We start from the raw sequence: 23,513 nt of genomic DNA, 5'->3' as shown, positions 1-23,513 counted from the left end.
CTCTGTTGCGGGCGGAGGGTTTGTTTGGTGTTTGTCCTGAGGTTTCTGAGGATGATGATGTGCACCAGACTGTGGGAAGAGGGTGAAGCGTCCCAGAGGTGCTGGAGGACGTGTGGTCAGTCCCTGGTTGCCTGGTTTGAGGCCTCTGGCTTTGTGGTGTCTCTTGGCTGGATCCCTATGCATCTGTGGTCCCTGTGGTAGGTGGGCGAGTGCTTACTTGGAGCAGCGTGGGACTTCTCTCCAATCTGCCAGTTGCCTCCATGTTTTTGTTCTTGTGTTTTGGTGAAGATTTTCTGTATCTTGCAGGTTTCTGTTTTTCTCCAGCCCAGTCCTGGGTGTTGGGCATTGACTAGGTAGGGTAGACGACTGGAGATCGATCAGGATGTTTCTGACTGTGGTGAGTACTGGGTGTCAGAGAAAAGGTCCTTCTTGTGGTGGTGTCTCCAGCATATGCTGTGGCTGCTGTGCTGTGGTCCCAGCAGAGGCAAGCCTTGGAGAGCTCAGAGGTGTGGACCAGGGGATGGGATTGCATTGTGTAGTGTGGAATCAGAAAAAATATATGCCTTAAACTTTGATTATTTTAGTTATAAGATGACATAACCGCTTTGTGTAGAATTGCTGGCTCGGTACAGTAGAACAGATAAGGGCAAGTGTTTGTTCTTTGTAACTCTTCTGCAAATGCTTCGCTCACCGCGGCCTTGAAGGTAGAAAAAAAAAAAAAAAGTATGTACAAAGTAGATTTCCAGGTGCAAGAAGGAGGTTTGTGAACTAACCCTATCTCCCCCATAATTCCCATCCTGATAACAGCAAAGAAATAATGAAGTAATATTATAGCCGCTTTTCATGCTAATTTCACTATATGATCACGTGAGTTGTAAGCGACTGTTAAAAAGTATATAAGCCTCCTGATTTTGCTCTTGGGGGGGGACCCCTTCCAAGTGCTTGGGAAATCCATGTCACTTTGGAACTCCCCCTACAGCTGTAGTTTCTTTTGAATAAAAGCTTCTGCTGACCTGACCCAAAAGTACTCTGTGTGTGTTTCCACGACAATTCCTGGTGCCGTGACTCGGATCCAGAACACAGGCTGAGGAAGGAGGACCGCAGGCTACCCCCCCCCGAACCCTGAGGCGCCAAACTTGAGAGGTAAGAGACCTAATTCAAAATCTCTATTGGGGTTTCGGAGGAGGACTGCCTGTAGGCTCCCAACTTGGCCGTGGTAACTGGATCTGAACCTTGTTAAAACAGGTCAGTCTGAACCTTACTGCCGGCTAAAATTTTCTGTCTGGTAAAGGATCCCATTTTGTGTCTGGTAACGTACGTTTTAGGGAGAAACTGTTTGAGGCACCTTCATCCAACAGCACATCGGGCTTGTAGTTAATTAACTAAGGCGGTGTGGGTTAGGAGGTCTGGCTGACTGAATAAATGTGCATGTGTGTGTGTATTTAGAAATATGAGCCACTGATCAGGACTGAGACTACGGTTGGGCTCAGCCGCCCCAATTCTGCCTGACAGGGCAGTTTTGAAAGCAAGGGGGCCCAACTGGAACCTCGTGACCCAGTGGACAGGGCTTATTGAATGAATGTGTGTGTGTATTTAGAAATATGAGCCACTGACCAGGACTGAGACTACGGTTGGGTTCAGCCGCCCCAATTCTGCCTGACAGGGCAGTTTTGAAAGCAAGGGGACCCAACTGGAACCTCGTGACCCAGTGGACAGGGCGTCTGAGTGATTTTGTCTTTTCCAAACCCCTCGTCCCAGTAGCTTCTGCCGAAAGCAGGAGTGAAAGGATCCCTCTAGTGTTTCCCTCCCCATTTCCATTTTATGAGCCGGTGTCGGGTCAGAAGCCTTTTGTCTGGGCAGTGAAAAACTGCGGGGCAAGGCACTGAGCGGCCCGGACATCCTAAATAAGCCTCTCCTACGTCTCCCTGTGTGACTGAAAACGGGAACAAGTCAGTCTAAACAGGTTCCTGTCCCCCCTAAGGGGACTCCGGCGTACTTTATGTACACACACTATTCTCCCGAGACTTGCAAGTACCTGGATAAGTGGAACTGGTATACTAGGGATGATCCTGTGAAACATTTTCCACAGGAAGGAACATTTGATCAGGATAAAATAGTGCACTTGAGAGGGGCGTTAGAGTCCCGTGGATCCAAAACACCACAAAACCAGTGGGACGCGTTCTTTTATTGGTATGATGAGATGTCCAAAAGGCGGACAGAATCTCAAACTAGGAGCCTAAAAGACTCTCAAGAAAAATTAAAACAGCAGTTAAAAGCTGTTCGGGAGAAATTGGCTGCTCCCCCAAATTACACGCTGGCCACCGCTCCAATGTATCCAGCATTGCCCGGGGCGCCCCCACCACCGGAGCCAGCAGAGGATATCCTTGACCTTTGTTCGAACCCCGCTCTCCTGGGACTCCCACATCAGCAACAACCGGTTCAACATCAGGCTGCAGCCCAGGCTAGTGACCCATTAGCTGAAGCTCCTTCAGTAAATCCATCCACGGAGCTTAATAGTCCGGACTCATCCACCATATCTGCCACTCAATCATCACCAGTGTGGCAATTTACTCCTGGGTCACAACCCACCACAGGTGTATTTAGAAGAATGGGAATAGGCATGGAAAGATCTCCCATCAATCTGAGATCCCGAACTGCACAAGTTTACCCCCTAAGACAAATGCCAGGCATTGGCACCGATGGACAAAATATAGTAACTGTGCATGCACCCTGGACTCCAGGTGATCTCTACAATTTAACTCAAAAGTTCCCAAAAATCAGGGAAGACCCAGAAAAATTTCAGGAAGAATTGCAGACTGTTATAAATTGTTATAATCCAACATGGGCTGACATTAATCAGCTCATGCGATCCATTTTGCCCAAGGAGACTATGCTACGTCTGTACGCTGCCTGTACTTGGCCAGATCAAAACCCAGGGATTGGCCAAGACTTTATTGACAAGAGAAATGCTTTGGTTCAGGCAGTTCTCACAATTTGCCCAAAAAAGGCAGACTGGACCAAAATAAATACCTGTAAACAAAACAAAAATGAACACCCCAGTGACTATTTAGAATGCCTCAAACAGGCATTTGAACGATACTCAGGAATGGATAACCCAGTCGGAAATGCTAAACAAGCAATAGTGGCAGCATTCGTCCAGGGACTTAACCCTAAAATTGCTGAGAAAATTCAAACAGTAATTATTGGCTGGGAAACTAAAGATTTGACCGAAGTCCTTGCTGAGGCTAACCATTTTCATAACAAATTGGAACGGTCTAAAGACAGTGCCGAGTTTAAGTTAATGGCCTTACAGATTTCTCAGTTGCAGGGTCCAGGTAGAGGAAGGGGACGAGGACGGGGAAGGGGAGGCCCGGGTAGATTCAGGGGAAGAGATAGATCCTTGAGCCCACAAAACCCAGGCTATGGGAACCAATGTCATTATTGCAAGCAAGAAGGACATTGGAAATCAGAATGCCCCAACCGCCCCGGCCAAGGACCCAGACCCCAGCTCCCACCTCCACTTCCTGTCAATTTTCCCAGTGTTGAATAGGACAGCCTGAGGGACAGTGACATCATTGCTCCTTTGCTTGCTACTGACCAATCTGGTCCGTTTGTTGAATGCCTTATTTCTGGTAAACCTGTCTCCTGTCTTGTCGACACCGGAGCGTCCCGCTCCACGCTAAAGGCTGCTGAGTTTCCTTTTCTACCTTATTCTCCTGAAACTGTAAATGCTGTCGGTATAGGCGGACAACCTATCCCACATCCCGTCTCTGAACCTGTCTCCATCTCTATTGGCCCTTTGTCTGAGAATCATGCCTTTCTTCTTAGCCCCTGTGCACCTGTCAACCTTCTTGGTAAGGACTTGCTGTGTAAACTGGGATGCGTGATTTATTGTAGCCCAGATGGTGTTTACCTTGAGGTACCGGAACATAGGGAAACCGAGCTTGTGGCTTTGCTAACCCAGGAGTACTCTGATTCTGACACTTCCTTCTTGCAAGAGGAACTGTTGGCACGAGTACCTCCACAGCTGTGGTCCACCCATGCGAATGAAGTGGGGCACATGCTGAGTGCTGAACCAGTGCGTATCATCCTGAACCCTGCCAAGCCACTTCCTCGTGTCCCACAGTACCCCATCTCAAAGGAAGCTGAGGAAGGGATCAAGCCTGTCGTTTCCTCACTCCTTGAGCAAGGGATTATTGTCCCAATACGCTCCCCTTGCAACACACCTATCCTACCTGTCAAAAAACCTGGTAAAGATACGTATCGCTTTGTGCAAGATCTTCGAGCTGTAAATGCCGCTGTGTTACCCGCTTTCCCCGTGGTCCCTAACCCTGCCACTATTCTTTCCTGTATCCCTTCAGATGCTACATATTTCACAGTAGTGGATCTTTGTTCTGCTTTTTTTTCTATCCCCGTTCATAAGGATAGCCAGTATCTGTTTGCATTTACTTATCAGGGATTTCAATATACCTGGACAAGACTCCCTCAGGGATATACAGAGTCCCCAACCCTGTTTTCCCAGATCCTAAAAAAAGATTTGGATCCTATCACGTTCAAAGGGGGGTCCACCCTTGTTCAGTACGTTGATGATCTATTGTTAGCCTCACCCACTTTAGAGGCCTGTGAGCAAGATACTTTGACACTCCTCACAGCTTTAGCTCAGAAAGGCCACAAGGCCTCAAAATCTAAATTGCAGCTCTGCAAGTCTAAGGTACATTATTTAGGGCATGATATCTCAGCAGGAGAACGACACCTTTCCCCTAGTAGAGTTGAAGCTATCCTCAACATTCCCAAACCTATGACTAGAAAACAGATGAGGGGATTCTTAGGTGCAACGGGTTATTGTAGACAGTGGATCCTGGGTTATGCTGCTTTCGCAAAACACTTGCAAGCATTCACTCATGATACCACCCCGGAACCCCTCCCTTGGACTCCTGAAGCCGAACAAGCATTTGTGGTCCTTAAGCAAGCCCTCACTCTTGCTCCTGCTCTTGGACTTCCTAATTATAAGAAACCCTTTACCTTGTTTTGTCATGAACGGGAAGGAATCGCTTTAGGAGTACTCACTCAGCTGCATGGTGAAAAGCATCGCCCAATTGCATATTACAGCTCTGCCCTTGATCCCGTAGCTGCGGGACTTCCTCCTTGCCTCCGTTCAGTTGCAGCTGCTGCCTTGTTGGTTGAAAAGGCAGATTCTCTAGTTTTGGGACACTCTTTAACCGTTGCAGTTCCACATGCTGTGATGGCCCTTCTGCTCAAGGGCAAAACTCAGCACATTTCCAATTCCCGTCTTACTAAATATGAGAAACTTCTACTGTCAGCTGCAAATGTAACCTTAAATCGCTGTTCAATTCTGAATCCTGCGTCACTTCTGCCTATTGCCTCTGATGGTGAGCCTCATGATTGCCTGTCTATCACAACTCAATTGTTAACCCCTCGAACTGACCTCAAGGACATTCCTATCCCAAACTCTGACCTTGTTTTGTTTGTTGATGGTTCCTGTCTTAGAAATGATGCAGGCAAATTAGTTGCGGGATATGCAGTATGCACTCAGTATGCTGTTTTGGAAGCCTATTCTTTACCCCAAGCTCGTTCTGCTTAAGTTGCTGAACTCATTGCTTTAACACGTGCTTGCATTCTTGCAAAAAATCAAACCACAACCATTTATACTGACTCTAAGTATGCTTTTGGTGTTGTTCATGATTTTGGACAAATCTGGAAACAAAGAGGGTTCCTCACTTCATCAGGGACCCAAATCAGTCATGGTTGTTATGTAAAAGCGCTCTTAGAAGCTGTTCAATTGCCTCTTGCTATTGCTATTGTTAAATGTAAAGCTCATGAGAAACCGTTTGATGATGTCACACGAGGAAATGATCTGGCAGACCGTTCTGCCAGAAATGCGGCCCTTTCTGGCCCACAGGCTCCTAACTCTGTTTTTGTTTGTTTTTCAGCAGACCAGTCTCCTTTGGCTAGCCTTTCAAGTCTGGCCCTTCTTCAAAATCAGGCCCCAAAAAAGGAAATAAATGACTGGCTGCGTGCAGGATGTTCACTGCACCCCGACTCTCTCTGGCGCTTCCTGGACGGCCGCCTGGTGGCGCCTAGAGAGCTTTTGTCACATCTTGCTCGTTTAACCCACTCTGTGGCCCATACGAGCAAGGGAGGAATGATTGCTACAGTACAAAGAAATTGGTTTGCCCCAAATTTTCCTTCCATGGCACAACAGTACTGTAGCTCCTGTCCCATCTGCTTAGCTCACAACATTGGGCAACGAGTAAAAACGACACCCGCAGCCCATCCCCCTCCATGGGGACCGTTTGTAAATCTGCAAATTGATTTTGTGCAGCTACCTAAGTGCTGTTCTTATGAGTACATTCTTGTTATTATTGATGTGTTCTCTGGATGGGTGGAAGCCTACCCATGCGTACGTGCTGATTCCATCACTGTAGCAAAGAAATTGCTCAAAGAATTCATCCCTAGATTTGGATTGCCTCTCACAATAGATAGTGACCGTGGCACCCATTTCACAGGACAGATAATAAAAAACATCTGCCAAGCACTCAACATACAGCAACACCTACACTGTAGTTATCATCCACAGTCAAGTGGTGCTGTAGAACGTAAAAACTCTGATTTAAAAACGCGCATTTCGAAGATTTGTGCTGAAACAGGCCTCAAATGGCCTGATGCACTGCCCATTGCTCTTATGCACATTAGAAACACTGTTAACAGAAAACATGGCCTAACCCCTTATGAAATACTCATGGCACGACCCATGAGGATGCCAGCTACACCACCTGTTGCCCCTCACCAAACAGACCTACAATTAACTGATGAAACTGTACTAAATTATTGCAAGGCATTAATGAAGTATGCCAGGTCTGTTCATTCACAGGTCCAAGAAGCCTTACCTCAACCACCGGATGTTCCCTGTCACAACCTCGAACCAGGGGATTGGATCTACGTAAAGGTCTATCAACGGAAAAACGCACTTCAGCCCAGATGGAAAGGACCTTTCCAGGTACTTCTAACCACTAATTCTGCTGTTCGTTGCCAAGGTCACCAAACGTGGACTCAAGCCTCGCACTGCAAGAAGGTATCACCTCCATTGGACGCCGAAGCAGCTGTATTCCAACCAAGGTTGGGATCTTTCCCTGACGCCAAGGACAAAGACCCTCAGGACCTCACTCAGGCAAGTGAGGAGCATCAGGGTGCAAGTGCTAGTAACCTCTCCCCTGCACCCAACACCTCAGCCCAGCCGGATTCATCAGTTGAAGAACGAAGATATGATCTTCGGCCTCGAAGAAAGTGAATGCTCCCATTCGGAAGATCACCACCTCGATCAAGACCAAGAGCTGACATTATCAGTCCTTTAGGTAACTTGAGCCCAGAGGACGAAGAAAGACTTTGGCTGCCATCCTGGGTTTGGCTGGTAGTGTTCTTTTTCTTACTGGTGCTGGTTATGTTTGTTGTTAAGATTCTTTGTCCCTCCTGTATCTAAAAATGGCACTGATATCCTTATATATCACACTTGGGTATCTCAGTATCACCCAAGGGGGGTGGGAGAAAAATTTGTATTTGCAGATCTCCCATGCGGTGGCTCAAGCTGGAAATAAAAGTGACTGCTGGATATGCTCTCACAGCCCAGCACACCTACACCAAGGAATCCCAATGATCGGAGTACCAATATCCCTCCAGCAATGGGGAACAATAAACGGCGGCTTCATTAGACACTACTCGTTAGCTGCCCATCGGTCCGCTCCTAAAGAATGGAGGGCCGCCCCTGCTAACTGGATAATCTCCCCAAGAGTAGAGGTGCCTTTCTGTTACAGATCCAACAACACCGGAGCTTATAATAAAGCCACACCTGTAGGACACTACCCTCATTGCCTAGCTACTCTAGATTATAGCCCTAGTAGCACCAGTGGAATCCTGTTGGGTAACGTACCCTCTCTCAATTGTACAGGATTCATGGTCTACAACTTTTCTAAGGAACCTCATGTTGCTCTCATTGCAAACAGATCAGAATTTTACATTCACTCCAATTTTACTTCTTGTAATATATCTCGGTCCAGCAGAATAACAGCTGAACGTGGACCGTCCTATACGATGCATATCAATCGAAAGTGCCGGATAGGGCACAACAACTGCCGAGATTTGAGTACCCTTTCTGCCCCAGGCCTTTACTGGCTCTGCGGAAACAGGGCTCATAAAATCTTGCCCTGGAATTGGGTGGGGGCATGCACTCTTGGATGTGTTATCCCTGGTTTCGAAATGCATAGTGCAATATATCTGGAACAAGTAAAAAATTTCAACCATCACATGAAAAGGGCGGTTAACCCCTTAGCTACCAGAAACACAGGGTTCCATCGATTTGTGAGAACCTTCATACCGTGGCTTGGAGTAAGAGAATTGGAACTAGCCATAATTAACATTTCAGCCACAATGGAAGCTATGGGAAATGCCACTGCGGATGCAATTCAGGCTCTGCAAAAAGAGATCTCCCAGATCTCACAAGTAACTATACAACACCGCATAGCCCTAGATTACCTATTGGTATCCCAGGGAGGAGTATGTGCCTTAGTAAACTCCACCTGTTGTGTCTATGTCAATCAGGACATGCGAATCGAAACTGACATTCGCAAAATCCGAAATCAGTTAAGGGTCCTACATCAAGTGGCCTCAGAAAATACTGACTGGGGTCTAGAAGAAATGTGGTCTTGGCTAACCTCCTGGCTCCCAGATTTCGGGGCCCTTGGCAAGAAAATCCTGTATGGAATATTGTTTGTCTTGATAGTTCTGATAATGTTCTATGTCTTAATGCAACTGATCCTCTGCTGCGTGAAAGCCAGCAGGGGAAGCTTTAGCAAGGCAAGAAAACCCACAGCAGAGTCTAGAATAATGGTGTTACAAAAGTGTGAGCAGATTGAAAGAAAACATGAAAGGCTGCATGATGAAATAGAGGGGCTCATGAGAATGGAAATTTAAGGCTAAAGTGAGACTAAATAGTCTCAAAGGGGGGGGCTGTGGAATCAGAAAAAATATATGCCTTAAACTTTGATTATTTTAGTTATAAGATGACATAACCGCTTTGTGTAGAATTGCTGGCTCGGTACAGTAGAACAGATAAGGGCAAGTGTTTGTTCTTTGTAACTCTTCTGCAAATGCTTCGCTCACCGCGGCCTTGAAGGTAGAAAAAAAAAAAAAAAGTATGTACAAAGTAGATTTCCAGGTGCAAGAAGGAGGTTTGTGAACTAACCCTATCTCCCCCATAATTCCCATCCTGATAACAGCAAAGAAATAATGAAGTAATATAGCCGCTTTTCATGCTAATTTCACTATATGATCACGTGAGTTGTAAGCGACTGTTAAAAAGTATATAAGCCTCCTGATTTTGCTCTTGGGGGGGGACCCCTTCCAAGTGCTTGGGAAATCCATGTCACTTTGGAACTCCCCCTACAGCTGTAGTTTCTTTTGAATAAAAGCTTCTGCTGACCTGACCCAAAAGTACTCTGTGTGTGTTTCCACGACAGTAGCTTTGTGCCTTTGCTTCCGTTGTTGGACTCCCTGGCTGTTGAATGTATTTCTGTTTGCAGGGTCCTGGTCCTTGGAGAGAAGTTTGAGCAGAGAAGGGTGGAAGATGGAGGCAGAGAGGATGGTGCAAGGTGTGTTTGTTCTGGAAGGGGGGTGGGGTGGGGTGACAAGTCCCTGGTGTACTGAGCTTCACGCTCCTGGGCCAGCGATGCTCCGGCAGGAGGTTGTGGCACCATGGGTGGCCCCTCTCTGTACCGGTGCAAGGCTGTGCTGGTGTACCTGGGAGTCCCGCAATTGCCTCGGTGTAAAGAATGGGAATCGTTCCCCTCCATTGTGGGCGATTTCTGGTCCTTTGAGCAGGGTTTGCTTCTGGCATGGGTGCAGATCTTGACTCTGTCTAGGCTCTAGCAGGGCAGAGGATTGGGTGTTTGCCTTGCTGATGCCATTACCACAGCTTCCTGCTTCAGTTCTGGGAATTGTCTGGGGGTATCACGGATGGCTTGGAGTCAACATCACTGCACTATTTCTGTCTCTGTCTCTTTTGTCCTTTTCTTTGCTCTTCCCAGAAGTGAAGGGGGAGGCCTGTGTGCGCACATGTAAATGGCCTCCCTTAGTTGGGAGGGGAGAGCTGTGAGACAGATCTTGCTGTATCCTGTCAGCTTTGTGGGAGCTAAGTAGGGTGGTTTTGGGTGGAAGGGGCCCCTGCCGCCAGTGCTGTGAGGCCTGTGAGTTGTGCTGTTTTGTGGTAATTGCTGCTTTATCTGCAGCGGGGGGTCTTTTTACCAAGACTTTTGGGGCAGGGAGGAGAAGTGGAGATTGGGCAGAAGAAGAGAAGACATCTTGAAGTCATGAACCATGGAGCTGCCTGTCATTGGTGCATGGAACATGTGATGAGTGAGAGCTTGCTTTGGGGGAAGCTGTTGCTGCCTGGTTTTGCCTTGGCACATTTTGGCGAGGTTTTACTTGTGCATGTTCACAGGTGCTTGTGCTGTAGCTCTGTCGTGAGCAGCGGGGCAGGGGCAGTGACATGCTGAGGGCTGGAGAAGGAGCACCACAAAGATGGCTGTGGTGAGCAGTAGATGTTGGTGATGAGGAGGTGTTCTCTGTGGTGGCCGTGTCCTGCAAACGGTCTGGTTGCTGTGAAGTAGATGTTTCCTCGGGTTGGATGTTGAACACCCTGCCCAGGCAGGCCCAAGGGAAGCCTTTGTGAGCTCTGAGTCTGTGGGTGAGGTGGGTTGGCTGCATCTGCCTGGGGCTTGGGGAGGACCTTCCGCCTACGTTTTGCTTTGCACCTATTTGTCATCCGTGTTTTGGGCTGACAAGGCACGTGTGGTTTTTCCCCTGTCCCAGAGGCCTTGGTCAGGCGTGAAGTATGTGAGCCAGGAGAGTCGTATAGCACACAGGCAGGATGGAGGTAGAAAAGGGATGGGGGAGTGGTTTGTGGGAAGGGGGTTGGGTGGTGGCTGTATGTTGTTTGGGGGCGGTGTGGGTGGGGTAGGACGGCCCTGGTTTGCGATAGCCTCCTGAACTTTTTGCTTCCAGGGCAACAAGTCGAGCGGGGGGCTTTTTTGGCCAGGGCTGCTGTGAAATCTGGTGTAGGGCTGGGCCGGCCGGTCCGAGTCTGTCGGACTCCACGTATAGGAGAAATGACGGATGTCTAAGGAGCTTGTGGGGCGTTTGATCCGGGCTCATCCCTGGCATTTGGGGTGCAGGCCTGGCCCCTCTCTGGGGTGTGTTGAGGGTGAGCTCTGGGTTTGCATTCGTGCCCCTGACTTGCTGTTGCTACAGGCCTCCCTTCAGTCTTGGGAACAGTGCTATGTCCTGTGTGCCTGGGGGTTTTCACTGGTGTCTCTCTACCTCTTTGCAAAATGTCTGCAGCACTTGTTCTTTTTCTGCTTTTGTCAGGACTGGAGGGAAGGCTGTGGTGGGTTTTTTTCCTGCCACCTAAAATGGTTTCCACCTCGGGGAGGGGTCTGACTTCACCCTGTGTGCCCTGTTTAGCCTGAGTGGGGGTATCGCCGTTGGATTCTCGGGGGTTGCTTTTGCCCTCAGGGCTGTGAGTCCCGTGTGCCGCGTGACTTTTCCTAATTTATTTTTGTTTTGGTGACATGTACGGGAGTCATCTGGCTGAGGCTCGAGGCTCCTAAGTGGGCATCGGGAAGAAGAGGTGGAGACATAGCGCCTGTGACCTGAAGAAGCTGGTGAAAGAAACGGATGTCGGCGCATTCGCTTTGCGGTTGCCCGGCGTGAGACTTCTGCCCGTGCGGTGGCCCTGGGCTGGAAGCCTTGCTGCGTGGAGCCTGCGATAGGTGAGATCTGAATCAGAGCGGTGCGAGACATTTGGTCCGTGGAAGTTGGGAGGTGGATTTGAGCGGGCTTGGGGGGAGCATCTCTTGGCCTCCCTCGGTGGTTCTGGTGACGGTCCTGTAGAGGGAAGGGTTGTGCGCTCCTGCCGTTGGCCACAGGGTGTATTTAGGCTTCTCAGACTGTGCTTGCCTGTGGCACTTGGGTGTTGGTCTTGCACTTGTAGGTTGTTTTGGGCCAGACGATTGGGTTTGTGTTGGCGTGGCTGTTGCTGTTGCGAGAGGGCCTTTGCAGTTGTGGGAATGGTTTGTCTGGTTTCTGCCTGTCTCATCTTTGTTCACTGTGCCTGAATTCACTGCTGCCTGTCTTTTTCTTTGCCGGACTGAAAGGAGGGGACTTTTCTGTGGTGCTGAAGTTCTGCCCTCTTAATTGGGGGGGGAGTTCAGAGGGGTCTTAATGCTTTGTGTCTCCTTGGTGGGCATGTGGGTTGCTGTGTGCGCCCTATGTGGGGGGTGGGGGGGTGCTGTAGTCTCAGTGCTCTGCAAGTGTTAATAAATGTCTTATTGTTTTGGGGAAGGGAGGGTGCAGCTGTGTGTTGCTTTGCTGGCTCCTGTGGTGTGGGATGAGGTGTTGGGTTCACGGTGAAGATCCCCAGACTTGGTGCTGTGGGCACGTTGGAGGAATCGGGAGGTTACTTGATGTCCCCTTGCATGGAGTCATGTGGCTGTGCCAGTCAGAGCTGGGAGACTTGTGGTGTGAGCCGTGTGGGGCATTGTCCTGTTTTGCGGGGAGCTTTTTCCATGGGCATTTTCATTGGTGTGGGGGGGGGGGTTTCCTTGTCTTTTGATGCATCTAGCTGTGCATTTATATTTGAGGGGTTTTCTTTTTTTTTTTTCCCCTCTGTGTCTGTAGATGTTGGATTGCTGCTCCCTGTGTGGTGAGGAGGATGGGCTGCAATGACCGGAGGCCTGGAAAAGGAGCCGTGTGGCCAGGTACGGCGTGTATTTGACTCTTGGGGCTGGAGCCTCTCGGTAGCGGCTGCGTGGCGGAGCCTGCAGTTGCCTTGTCGAGGCGGCTCCCTGGCTGCAAGTGGAACAAATTGCCGGAGCCCAGTGGCTGGTGGTGTTGGGATGCCTTGCTTCCCTTGTGCTGAAAGTGTGTTCTGTGTTCTTGCTAGGGTCCTGGCCTGCATGGAGGCAAGTAGGTGAGAGGACTGCATCGTGGAAGAGCTGTGGGCCGGTGTTGGATGACAGACACGGACCGGCAGGATGTTGCCCACTATGTGGAATGTCCCTTCTGTATTGGGATTGTGCGTGGGGGTGTGGGGTGGGATTGGGAGTGTCCTCAGCTTTATGATCCTGGAGCCAGGGGTTTTGGAAGTAGTATGTTTGGGTCAGTTTGTGTGTGCTGTGGTGGACCTAGGGTGACCAGAGGTGAAATCCATTCCTGTGACCCTGCAGTTGGAGCAGCACCCAGACACTCGCAGGAACCGCTGGCCAAGCAGGCCCAGAGCTTCCAACTGTTGAGCACAGCAAGGTTTGAGCCAGCTAGCATGGAAGCAGGAGGGCCGGCCGGGCGCGGGGCCCGGGCTGCCTCTGTGGCTTCTGTGCTAGTGAGGTTGAGAATTGCAGTGCTGGGGGGTTGGAGGTTTTGGACGTGCTTGTGCAGGGTTCTTGTTGGTGTTGGGGTGCTGGTTCTGCTGGGTCAGAGCAATGGGTTTTATTCTGCCTGGCTGCCATGTTTACAGTGTCCTGCAGGGCTGGGAGCCTGTCGTAGCAGTGTGTGTTTGGCTGGGGCGGGGTGGTTGTCTGGTTTGGTCCCTGAGCAGTGGTGTGGTGAGCATGTTTGTTATTACCCTGAAATGAAATAGTTTTCTGATAGCATACTGTTAGGTTAACAATAATTTAGATTATTAAGAAGTATTAGCTTTGCAGCTGAATACAAGGCATGACCTGTGGCCCAGCAATGGCGCTGACCGCAAGGCAGAATGATAGCTAAGTCTTTGCTTATGTTAAGTAATCATTTTAACTGTGTTGACCATTTTCTGAGTAAAATGCAGCAAGTGAATCTGTGTCTGTGTGCTGTAAACCAGATACAGCAAGGAACAAGATAAGAGGAAGAAGCCATTGTTCTAAGTATAGTGATCGTGTCCTTAAGAAGTATCTAGTACTGTGCAAGTTTTTGCTAACATATCATAATGTTACTGTTACTTAGGTTAGAAACTATTGTTGGAAAATCCATGTGACCTTTGTATGACCTTTGGTCAATGCTGGCTGATGCAACCTTGCAGTAAGATTGCCATGATCTGTCAATATAGGCGGGCAAACAAGGTGATTGGGCCCAACCGTGTGGGGCGAGTAAAGCCAAGCCATCTTGGTGATTTCCTCTGAATTTTGCGCATGCGTTATGAAGGAGCTTATGGAACCAGAGTTTATAAATCTATGTGTTGAGTTGCAGTCGGGGGTCTCTCTGCCCTTACGAGGACGGGGGACCTTTGGCTGAATAAACTGAGAAGACCACACCCTCGTCTCCTCCTTATTGGAGTCTCAGCTGGGAAACGAGCCCTGTTCGGGTTAAGAGAGTCTGCAGGTGTTCCCTTACCAGACTGGGAGCCTGGTCAGACAATTTCTCTCACAATTTGGGGAGCCAGCCAGGAGCACCCAGCTCGTCGCGCTGCCGCTGCCGCCTAAACCCAACCTCCGGCCGGCCGTAACAGAGGTGAGTTCACCACGGGAGTCTTGGGTTGAGGCTGCAGACACGGCGGGACGATAAGGTGACTCCTTCAATTTTACTGGCATGGTGTGGTCTTTTATATGTTGTGTATGTCTTGTCTAATGTGTTATAGGCCAGTCTGTTCTCCGGTTCCTCAAACCTGGGCACACAGGCAATTTTAGTTAGTTGCCCGTTTGACTCCTTTGAGCCGATAAATCTGTGTGGCGTGTTTTATGTCTCCATTCGCGCACTGAGGAACCGTCTCTGTTTCTGACCTTTTAACTGGATAAGTCCTCCAACCTGTTTGGGGCATCCTAGAGCCTGCCTTTCCAGATTGGTTAGGTCTAGGGCAGCCAAGAAAGCAGGGTTTTTGGGGAGCTTTATAGTATATCGGGTCATCCGGGAAAGGGACATCTGCCAAGAGTGACGATGGGACAGAAACAGTCAATTCCCGCTAGTAGTCCTCTTGGAGAATTGTTAAGCAACTGGAATAAGTTATCTGGACATGGCCAATTGAGTAAGAAGCGTGCTATAGTCTTATGCACTAGTGTCTGGCCTGGCTACACTTATGAAAACCCTGAACTTTAGTGGCCAGTGTTGGGATCCCTCGGTGTAGATAAATTAAGGTACCTCAGGGGGTTCCTAGAGGAACCCGATCCCCGACAAATGGATTATTGGTATCTCTGGTGTGATTTTGATGGATTTAATTCTGCAGAGAAAAAAAACAACCTGATTACTTCTGGCAGCTCAACAATGTCTGCGGTGTCTCCTCCCTCTTATTCTCCCACTATGCCACCACCGGTGACTAGGGGACCGGCCGTAATAAACCTGGCCGCTTCGGCCGTGGCCCTTCCGGCACCTTTTACCCGTCCATCAGGCTCCTCTCCTCCCGTAACAGGAGTGTCAGGGTCTGTACCTGCATCCTCGGAGCCTACTTTCAGTCCCATAGCAGGACATACTAGGTAGCCTTTGAATCAGGTCATACACCTGCTCTTGTACACGTGTAATCACATGTGCACACTCCCCATCACAGATGCAGTCACGCCTGCTCAGAGTCCCTTACAGACATGCGCCGGCACAGAACCCCAAAACACACTGCAATATACACGTGCCCCAACAGGTGTCTGTGACACTTGCACACAAATGTGCAGCCTCGCACACACGCATGTTCAGTCTCGCACACGCACCCAGAGCCCAGGTGCCTGTGACACATGCGCATGCTCACACACACACAGAACCCAGGTGTCTGACACATGCATGTGTGCTCCTGCGCACACAGTCTAGCACACATGTACAGAATCCAAGTGTCTGTGGCACACAGGCAAGTACCCTGACATTCACATTCAGACACACACACAACCCCACATGGGTAGATATGAATCAACCTGCCCCCCAATGATGTGTGCAATTATCGTAAACAATTGGGGCATTGGAGACGAGAACGCCCAAACCGCCCTAAGGGACTTGCCCCTTATGGAGGAAGAAAGGGGGGAAGCCAGGGAAACAACCGGGCTGCGAGCACCGATCCTACAGATCCCTGGGTCCAGGGTTTGCAACAAGATATAGATGACTCCCCAGTGAAATAAGGGGGCGGCTGTTCCACATGATGTATCTAGGGGAATCTTCCTCTTTTGAGTATACCTGCGCCCCTTCATCCCCTTATGTACCACTTCAAATAGCAGGAAAATTTATAAATGTCTTATAGATAGAGGAGCAGATCTGTCCTCACTGGGAGAATCTCCAGAAAGGGCGGGAATTGCAGTCTCAGGATCTGAAAAGATTATGAGAGTAATTGGAAAATCTATGCAAGTGCCTCGTGGTGCTGAAACACAAGTGCAGATAGGACCCTTGACCACTATTCATGCTTTCCTATTAGCTGAAGGAACTCCAGTGCACCTCCTTGGAAGAAATCTACTCTATAAACTACAGACCAGAAACCCTTCACCCTATTTACTCATGAGAATAAAGGCATTGCTTCAGGTGTCTTAACTCAGCCATGGGGAGTTTCTGATTGTCCCATAGCATACTATTCTGCTCAGTTAGATCCTGTAGCAAGGGCAGCAGTCCTTGTCTTAGAGGAGTTGCTGCTGCCACCGTGCTAGTTCAAAAGGCTCAAGATTTAGTGTTAGGACACTCTTGTGGTTCAAGTATCTCATTCAGTGCAAGCTCTCCTACTACAGCAGAACCTCTGCCAGCAGGGACCAACGCCCAGGCTGCTGAGCTAGCGGCACTCCGATGAGCATGCAAATTGGCCACAGCCTCCAGGGTCACTATCTATACTGACTCTAAATATGCTTTTGGTATCTGTCACGCGCTAGGAGAGTTCTGGCGACAAAGAGGTTTTATCACGTCCTCTGATCCTGTAATCAGCAATGCCACCGAAGTCCAAGAACTGCTAGAGGCTGTCGTGTTACCAGGTGATATAGCGGTAATGCATTGTCCCAGACATTCCAGAGAAGATACTGACATTGCTAAAGGAAAGCATCTTGCAGATGCTGCAGCTAGAGCCGCTGCACTACAAACCAACGAAAGTCTCCTTGCATCTCAAGTAGTTCTTCCACCCTTGTCTGTGATTTATGACAAAGTCCCAGGGGATGAAGTATCTATATGGGTCCAAAAGTGGGAAGCTGCGCAAGGAAACGATGCAGTGTGACGTGTGCCAGACGGTAGACCAATTGCTCCTCGCACCTTGCTCCGAACTCTGGCTCAGGATGCCCACAGATGCAGCCATTTGGGGAAAAGGAGAAATAGCAGAACAGGTCCTCTCCACCTGGTTTGCTCCAGGTATACATCTAGAAGCTGCCCGAATAACTTTGCAATGTTCAGAGTGCAGAGCCTTCAACAAATAGATAGGACACATAAAATTGCAAGGGGCCTGACCATGGGCCTATTTACCCTTTGAAAAATGACATGGATGTGCTCAAAGCTTGAAATTTCAAGCACTGCCTAGTAGTGGTAGATCAACTAACAGGATGGCCAGAAGCTTTCCCCACTCGAGAAGCAGATTCAGTAGCAGTAGCTAAACACTTAATAAAAGACATCATCCCACATTTCGGCATTCCAGGAGGAATAAACTCTGACCGAGGAACTCACTTTACAGAAACTGTTTTAAAAGAAGTTTACAGAGTTTTTGGAATAATAACGTACTTCCGCACACCCTATCACCCTCAGTCCTCGGGTCAGGTAGAGAGTATGAATCGGTATAAAATCCCTTTTAGGAGAGGTCTGCTCCTAAACCAAATTGAAATGGTCAGATGCTTTACCAATGGTGCTGTTCGCTATAAGAACAAAACCCAAATGGCCTCTCAACCTTGTCCCCCTATGAGTTGTTGTTTGGTCACACTCCTGTTATATAGGAGATGGGAAAATCTGCATGTTAGCTTACTTGGCGGAGATGAAGCTTTAATTAGTTATGTTTTATCCTTACAGGAGTCTCTCTAGTGTTTACACAGGTCAGCTGCTTTGGTTCAGCCGGTACCCCTGGACTGTAACCTTCACCCCTATCAATCAAGACGCTGAGTTTGGGTAAAACAACATCGTCGAAAAACCGCCTATACACGCTGCTGTGAAAATCGCCGAGAAAGAGGGCTGGATTCATCGCGGTCACCTCAAACATGGTATCGGCAAGTAATGACCGGTCAGCTGCTGTTCCGCCTTTGTGGCTAGAAAGAATCGGAGAATCGTGGACCGTTCAGACTCCTTAATAGAAATGATACGTGTATTAAGCTTGCTTTGTATTATCTTTCTTGTAATACTTTGTGTTTGTATTTCACTGTAGACGCAGGGAAGGTTATAAGTTAATAATGGCATTTCACTGGGCTATCCTAACAGGATTATTGCTGTCGATGGATAAAACACCACAGCTGTTTATGGGAAAGTGATACAGAACAGGAAGACCAGTGGAAAGATAATACTTACCTGACTTCCACTATAGCTATAGCACAGGCCCTAAAATATGTGTAATGGTTGGATATGTGGTACACAGCCTCCTTCTACTAACTTTCCACGCTATCCTTTAATCCCTTGGGAAGGGATTTTTTCTAATACAGAGTGGGTTGATACGGATAGAGCTGGCATAAGTACCTGGCAGGACAATCCTTATTTTAAAGAGAAAGTACTTTCAGACATCATGTTATCTGCCCAGGTGTTGGGAAAATCCTCGTGGAACAGGAAAAGAGATTTTTAGGATGGCAACCAGGTTGTAAACTAAGCATTAATGCCACACACTTAATCTGGCCTAACAATACTGCAGTGGGGGCTAAAGAAGCTGAAAAGAAAGGTTACATCCCCTGGGATGTGTCTGCTCCCTGCAGTTCCTTGCAGCGTCCTTATGTATGGCAATGTATGGAAGGTTCTATCCGATGCTCCGCCCCTAATAAAACTTGGGCTTGGAGTCACGGCTGTATCATGTCTTGCATATACAGCTCCTTTGCAAAGCCAAGTTGTTTGTATGTTAACTATACCATTTACAGAGACGGTTCAGTACCTTGTCCCAGAGATCCTCATACTACCGCATCAATCAACTAGCACGTGTATTAGAACTTATTGCCAATAGCACAGCAGAGGGCATTGAATTATTGCAAGACCAGGCTTCTTGCAACCATGCTATGACTTTAGAAAATCAGTTAGCTTTAGACTATTTGTTAGCTAGAGAAGGAGGGGTATGTGCTTTAATCACAGGAGGACCCTGCTGCACCTATATTCCTGACCACTCTGACAACATAACTGCTGCAGTAGAAACAATTCGAGACACAGCACGACAGGTAAACTCTTTGCGAAGTTGGTCAGTAATAGAATGGATTGCCTCAACTTTAGGAATGTGGAGAAGGTATATCTTAGAATACATTTTATGGGGATTAGGAATCTTCTTGGTTTTTATCCTAATAATTGCTGTAATTAGAGCCTGTGTAGTTTGAGTTAAGCAAAAAGTAATTAATCTCAATATTATGCAAACCTGGGAAATGGCCAGCAGGCCATAGGCCTGTGGCTGTAAGGGGGGAAATAAACGGCAGTAAATCTTTACCTGCGTTGCTTGGTTTCTATTGCAGCTAGACAACAAACTCCTGGGAGTTTTCTCCCACCACAGCAGGAAGGAGGATGTTGAAGGTTTCTGAGCCATAAGCTCGAGCTCTCTCTTTGGAAGGGGTGTTAGAAAATATTGTTAGAAAATTAATGTGACCTCTGTATGACCTTGGATCAATGCTGGCTGATGCAACCTTGCACTAAGATTGCTGCTGATATGTCAATCTCGGCGGACAAGCAAGGTGATTGGGCCCAACCATGCAGGGTGAGCAAAGTCATGCCATTTTAGCAATTTTCTGCTGGGTTTTGCGCACGTGTTATGGGAAAGGCTTATGTAACCAAAGTTCATAAATATGCGTTGAGTTGCAGTCGGGGTCTCTCTGCCCTTACGAGGACAGGGGACCTTCAGCCGAATAAACTGAAAAGACCACACCCTCGTCTCCTGCTTATTGGAGTCTCAGCTTGGATAGGAGCCCCGTTAGCGTTAAGAGAGTCTGAAGGTGTTCCTTTATGAGATTGGGAGCCTGGCCAGACAATTTCTCTCATGGGGAAAGCAGAGCCGTCTGTTACTCAGCTTTGTTTTGTTGTTGCCCCTAGTGGAGGTATTGCAAAAATGTATCATCTCACTACACAAAAGGCTTCTCAGCTGAAAACTGTAAACTGCAAATAGTTTCTTTTTCTCTCTCCCGCATCACTGCGGGGCCAGGGGCGGGGGGGGGGGGGGGTCGTGTTAGGGGGAGAGAACAGTCTGAACAATGCTTGGTTCACGATAAGGCTGACTCCTGTGGGAACACAGATTAGTTACTGCCTGCTTTGCACATAAACTTTGCAGAAAAGTAGCAAATGACAGATTGCCACAATGGAATCTTGTTCAGGAGAGGTATAAAAATTTATCGTTGGGCATGGCTAGGGGTCAACGTGACTTTGAGCTTTGAGCTCCGTTGTCGATCTGTTTGCAAACAAACATACTTGAAATGGATCCAGCCTAAGTGTGTATAACTCTCTTGAGGTATATAGAAAAAGCCTCCAGAAACACGAAACTAGCTGTTTGTGCAACAGAGGCACAACTGGGAAGCACCCCCCTCCCCCTGTCAGCTTAACCACCCTCTCGTCTGTCCAAGGCCCCTGCCTTGTAGTGCCTCTTGGGCCTGTGTGGTGTTGCTGGTCGTTGTGTTTTTTTTTGGGGGGGGGGGGAGTGTGAGGAGGGTGCAGCCAAGGTGATGGCTCCTGTGGAGAAGGGGAGTAGAAGCAGAAGTAGTTATGAAGAGCCTGGGTGCTGGGCTGATGTCGTGGGAGAAAACTCCCTGGTGTTCGTTGTCTAGCTGGCTTAGAGACCAGACAACAGGGATGAAGGGGTAACTGCAGTTTATTTACTCGAGTAAAGACCATAAAACAGCAAAGAGGTAAAATGGCCTCGACTTAAGGGTGAGGCTGTCTTGTATACTTTTTCTAACAAAGCAACTACAAGGTTATTGAATATGCAATACTTATGGTAATCATCTCCTTACATGGTGCATTACAAATCTCAGTACTTTTGCAGAGGAAGAAAGTTAGTGTTACCTTACACATTGCAATCTGTTTTCCTGTGCTCTGCTGTACCATCTTCTTCCCTCTGGGCCCCCCCCTTATCTTATCTGACTCCTAGCTGCAGCTGGTACCCAGTGAACAGACTTAATTTCCGCTTTTTTGTAACAAAATGGTTAGGGCACTTGACATAAGAAAATGGCTGGCTTAGAGATCATTCTGTCTTGTGCTCAGCAACACTGCTAGGCCACAGGTCATGCCTAGTGTTTAGCTATGAAGCTAATACTATTTAATAATCTAAATTACCCTGAAATTAAATAGTTTTCTATAGTATACTGTTAACAAGAAAGACAAACTTGCCCATCACTCTGAGTGTGAGGTGTAAGAGGTGCCAGGAGGATGTGTGGGGTCTGAGTTGTGCCCTGGTGTGTGCTTGGTGGGGTGAGAGGGGTGCGAAGCTGCCTGGGTGTGGTGGGATCCTGCTCTGCTCCCTCGCTTGTTTGCTTTGTTTGGTGATGTTTGTGTGTGTCCTTGTGTTGTTTGTGTTCTGCCTGTTTGTTGTGAGGCTGGCAATGTTTTCTTCCTGGTGGTTTGTTTTGTACATGGCTTTTGCTCACCTCCTGTCTGCTGAGTTTTTTGTATGTAACATGTAGAGGAACTTGTGGGCCAGCCTGGAAAAATAAAATAAAGGAGAAATGGTTTTGGCACCTGCTGCATTGAGTTTATTTACTTTTTGTATTTATTACTTTTCTCGTGGGGGCCAGGGTCAGGGCTGGGTGCTCGTGTCCTGTGCTCTGCCAGGGGGGTCGCACGGGTCCGGGCAGGGGCGCTTGCCGTGGCTGGGTCCTGGGTCCCCGAGGTGGGGAGGGGTCGTGGGCCGAATCGGGCCCTGTGGCCGAGGGCGGAGGCTGTGTTGCCGGTGCTCGCCCCGGTCCATCCCGGCTGCTCCCCCCCCGTCCGGGTTTTCCGGGCGCTGCGAGAAGAGCGCGGATTCCTGCGCATGGCTGCATGGGGCTGGGGGGGGTGGTCACGTGACTCGGCCACGTGCAAGCGGGCGGCGGTGGGGAGCGGCTCCGTGCGGTAAGTTTGGGTGGGGGGGAAGTGAGGCCCTCCCCCGTGGTGGGTGCAGCGGCGGGGCCGGAAGCTGCGCGGGGCGCGTGGGGAGAGCCCCGGGGCCGGGGCGGGAGGAGATCGCGGGTCCGCGCGTGTCCCGCCCCGGCTCGTGGCCACTCGCTGTGCAGTGGGTGGAGACCCGGGGTCGCCGGTGGCCCCGCGCGTGTCCCGTGCCGCCCAGGTGACGGTCCTGCTGACTGCTGGGGGCGCTCCCGGCGGCCGGAGCATCCGGCTCCACTTGCTTCGCTCTCCCGGCGGGTCCCGGCCGTGGGTGGGGGGCGTGCAGCGGGCCGCGGAGCCCCGAGCTGACTGGCGCCCCCGGGCTCTGTTTCGTATCTCCTGACCCGGGTGTGGTGCAGGGTGGGGAGCAGTGCACTTGCAGCTGCCAGCCTGCATCTGAGCCTGCCTGGCATATACATGCGGGGGTCTTGTGCCCCGTGCTGTGCTTGGGAGTCCCCCCCTGCCCATCTAGCTGCTTGGGGCTGTGTTCTGCTCCCTGTCCCCGCCCTTTGGCTGCACATTTTTGCCTCGGATCCCATGCATGCCTGCCTGCAGCCTTGTCTGACACTTTCCCTCTGGTGGGGCCTGAATGCTGGTGTGCCCTGTGTGTGTGTGCGCACGCGTGTATGCACATGCATGGGTTGTTGTCCCCAAAGGACAGTGAGTTCATGCCTGGTGCGCTTGTGCCAGTAAAGACACAGGGGTGAAGGATCCAACTTAATCTTTTTTTCTGCACAGAAAGCAGCGCTTGGCAATCGTTTGCAAAGCAAGCACACCCACCCAAGTGGGTATCAGCCTTATATAGCCTCTTCTCGCCTTACACACTGTACAGTCACTAGAGGTTGCCTCTTTTGGTCCATGCGCACTTTGCCCCCTAGGTACAGACTACCCCTAGCCAGCTGAACTGGGCTTCCTAATAGGTAATTTGCTGATGTAGCACCTGGTATTCAGCCAGCCTAGCAAGGAACCCCTCTTTCCAACTCCCCGCAAGTAACCCCCCTTCCAACTTTCCCCCGACTTTGTTGATATAGCTTTTCTTACTAGCGAGGCCAGCAATTAGCAACTAAGCAACAAGCGATCTCCCCCTGCCTAAACAACCTACTCTATGCCCTTGGTTAGATAGGATACTTTTTCAAAAGATACAAAGCTGTTCCCGAAGTAGAAAATGCATAGTGAAAGTTCAGGGGTGCTCCTCAGGGCTGCCCACTGCCTAATTGCCTTCCTGTTGGAAAAGGAAGGAACGTGCAGGGAGCTGAAAACCTGGGTCCTGGCATATTGCAGTTTAATAAAACACAGGTCTGGTTTCT

General features: G+C 49.2%; 1 protein-coding gene across 5 annotated transcripts in view; it reads left to right on the top strand.

Annotated features, from left to right (window-relative positions):
• The window catches only part of LOC132250692 (syncytin-A-like), a 77,954-nt gene extending 58,385 nt beyond the window's left edge, over positions 1 to 19,569 (top strand). For 4 of the 5 annotated variants that reach the window (XM_059727667.1, XM_059727668.1, XM_059727670.1 and 1 more), the window contains 5 exons: positions 6,893 to 10,405; positions 10,511 to 10,945; positions 11,074 to 11,840; positions 12,748 to 12,827; positions 13,013 to 19,569. In XM_059727667.1, the coding sequence (XP_059583650.1) occupies positions 7,501 to 8,985 (1,485 nt within the window). In that variant the 5' untranslated portion in view covers positions 6,893 to 7,500 and the 3' untranslated portion in view covers positions 8,986 to 10,405; positions 10,511 to 10,945; positions 11,074 to 11,840; positions 12,748 to 12,827; positions 13,013 to 19,569. The remainder of the gene's footprint in view (positions 1 to 6,892; positions 10,406 to 10,510; positions 10,946 to 11,073; positions 11,841 to 12,747; positions 12,828 to 13,012) is intronic. The other variant, XM_059727669.1, reaches the window with a different exon arrangement.
• The last annotated feature ends 3,944 nt before the right edge of the window (positions 19,570 to 23,513 follow it).

Source organism: Alligator mississippiensis, chromosome 5 (genome assembly GCF_030867095.1).
Source record: "Alligator mississippiensis isolate rAllMis1 chromosome 5, rAllMis1, whole genome shotgun sequence".
Classification (NCBI taxonomy): Eukaryota; Metazoa; Chordata; order Crocodylia; family Alligatoridae; genus Alligator; species Alligator mississippiensis.
This window is presented reverse-complemented; position numbering and strand designations above follow the sequence as displayed.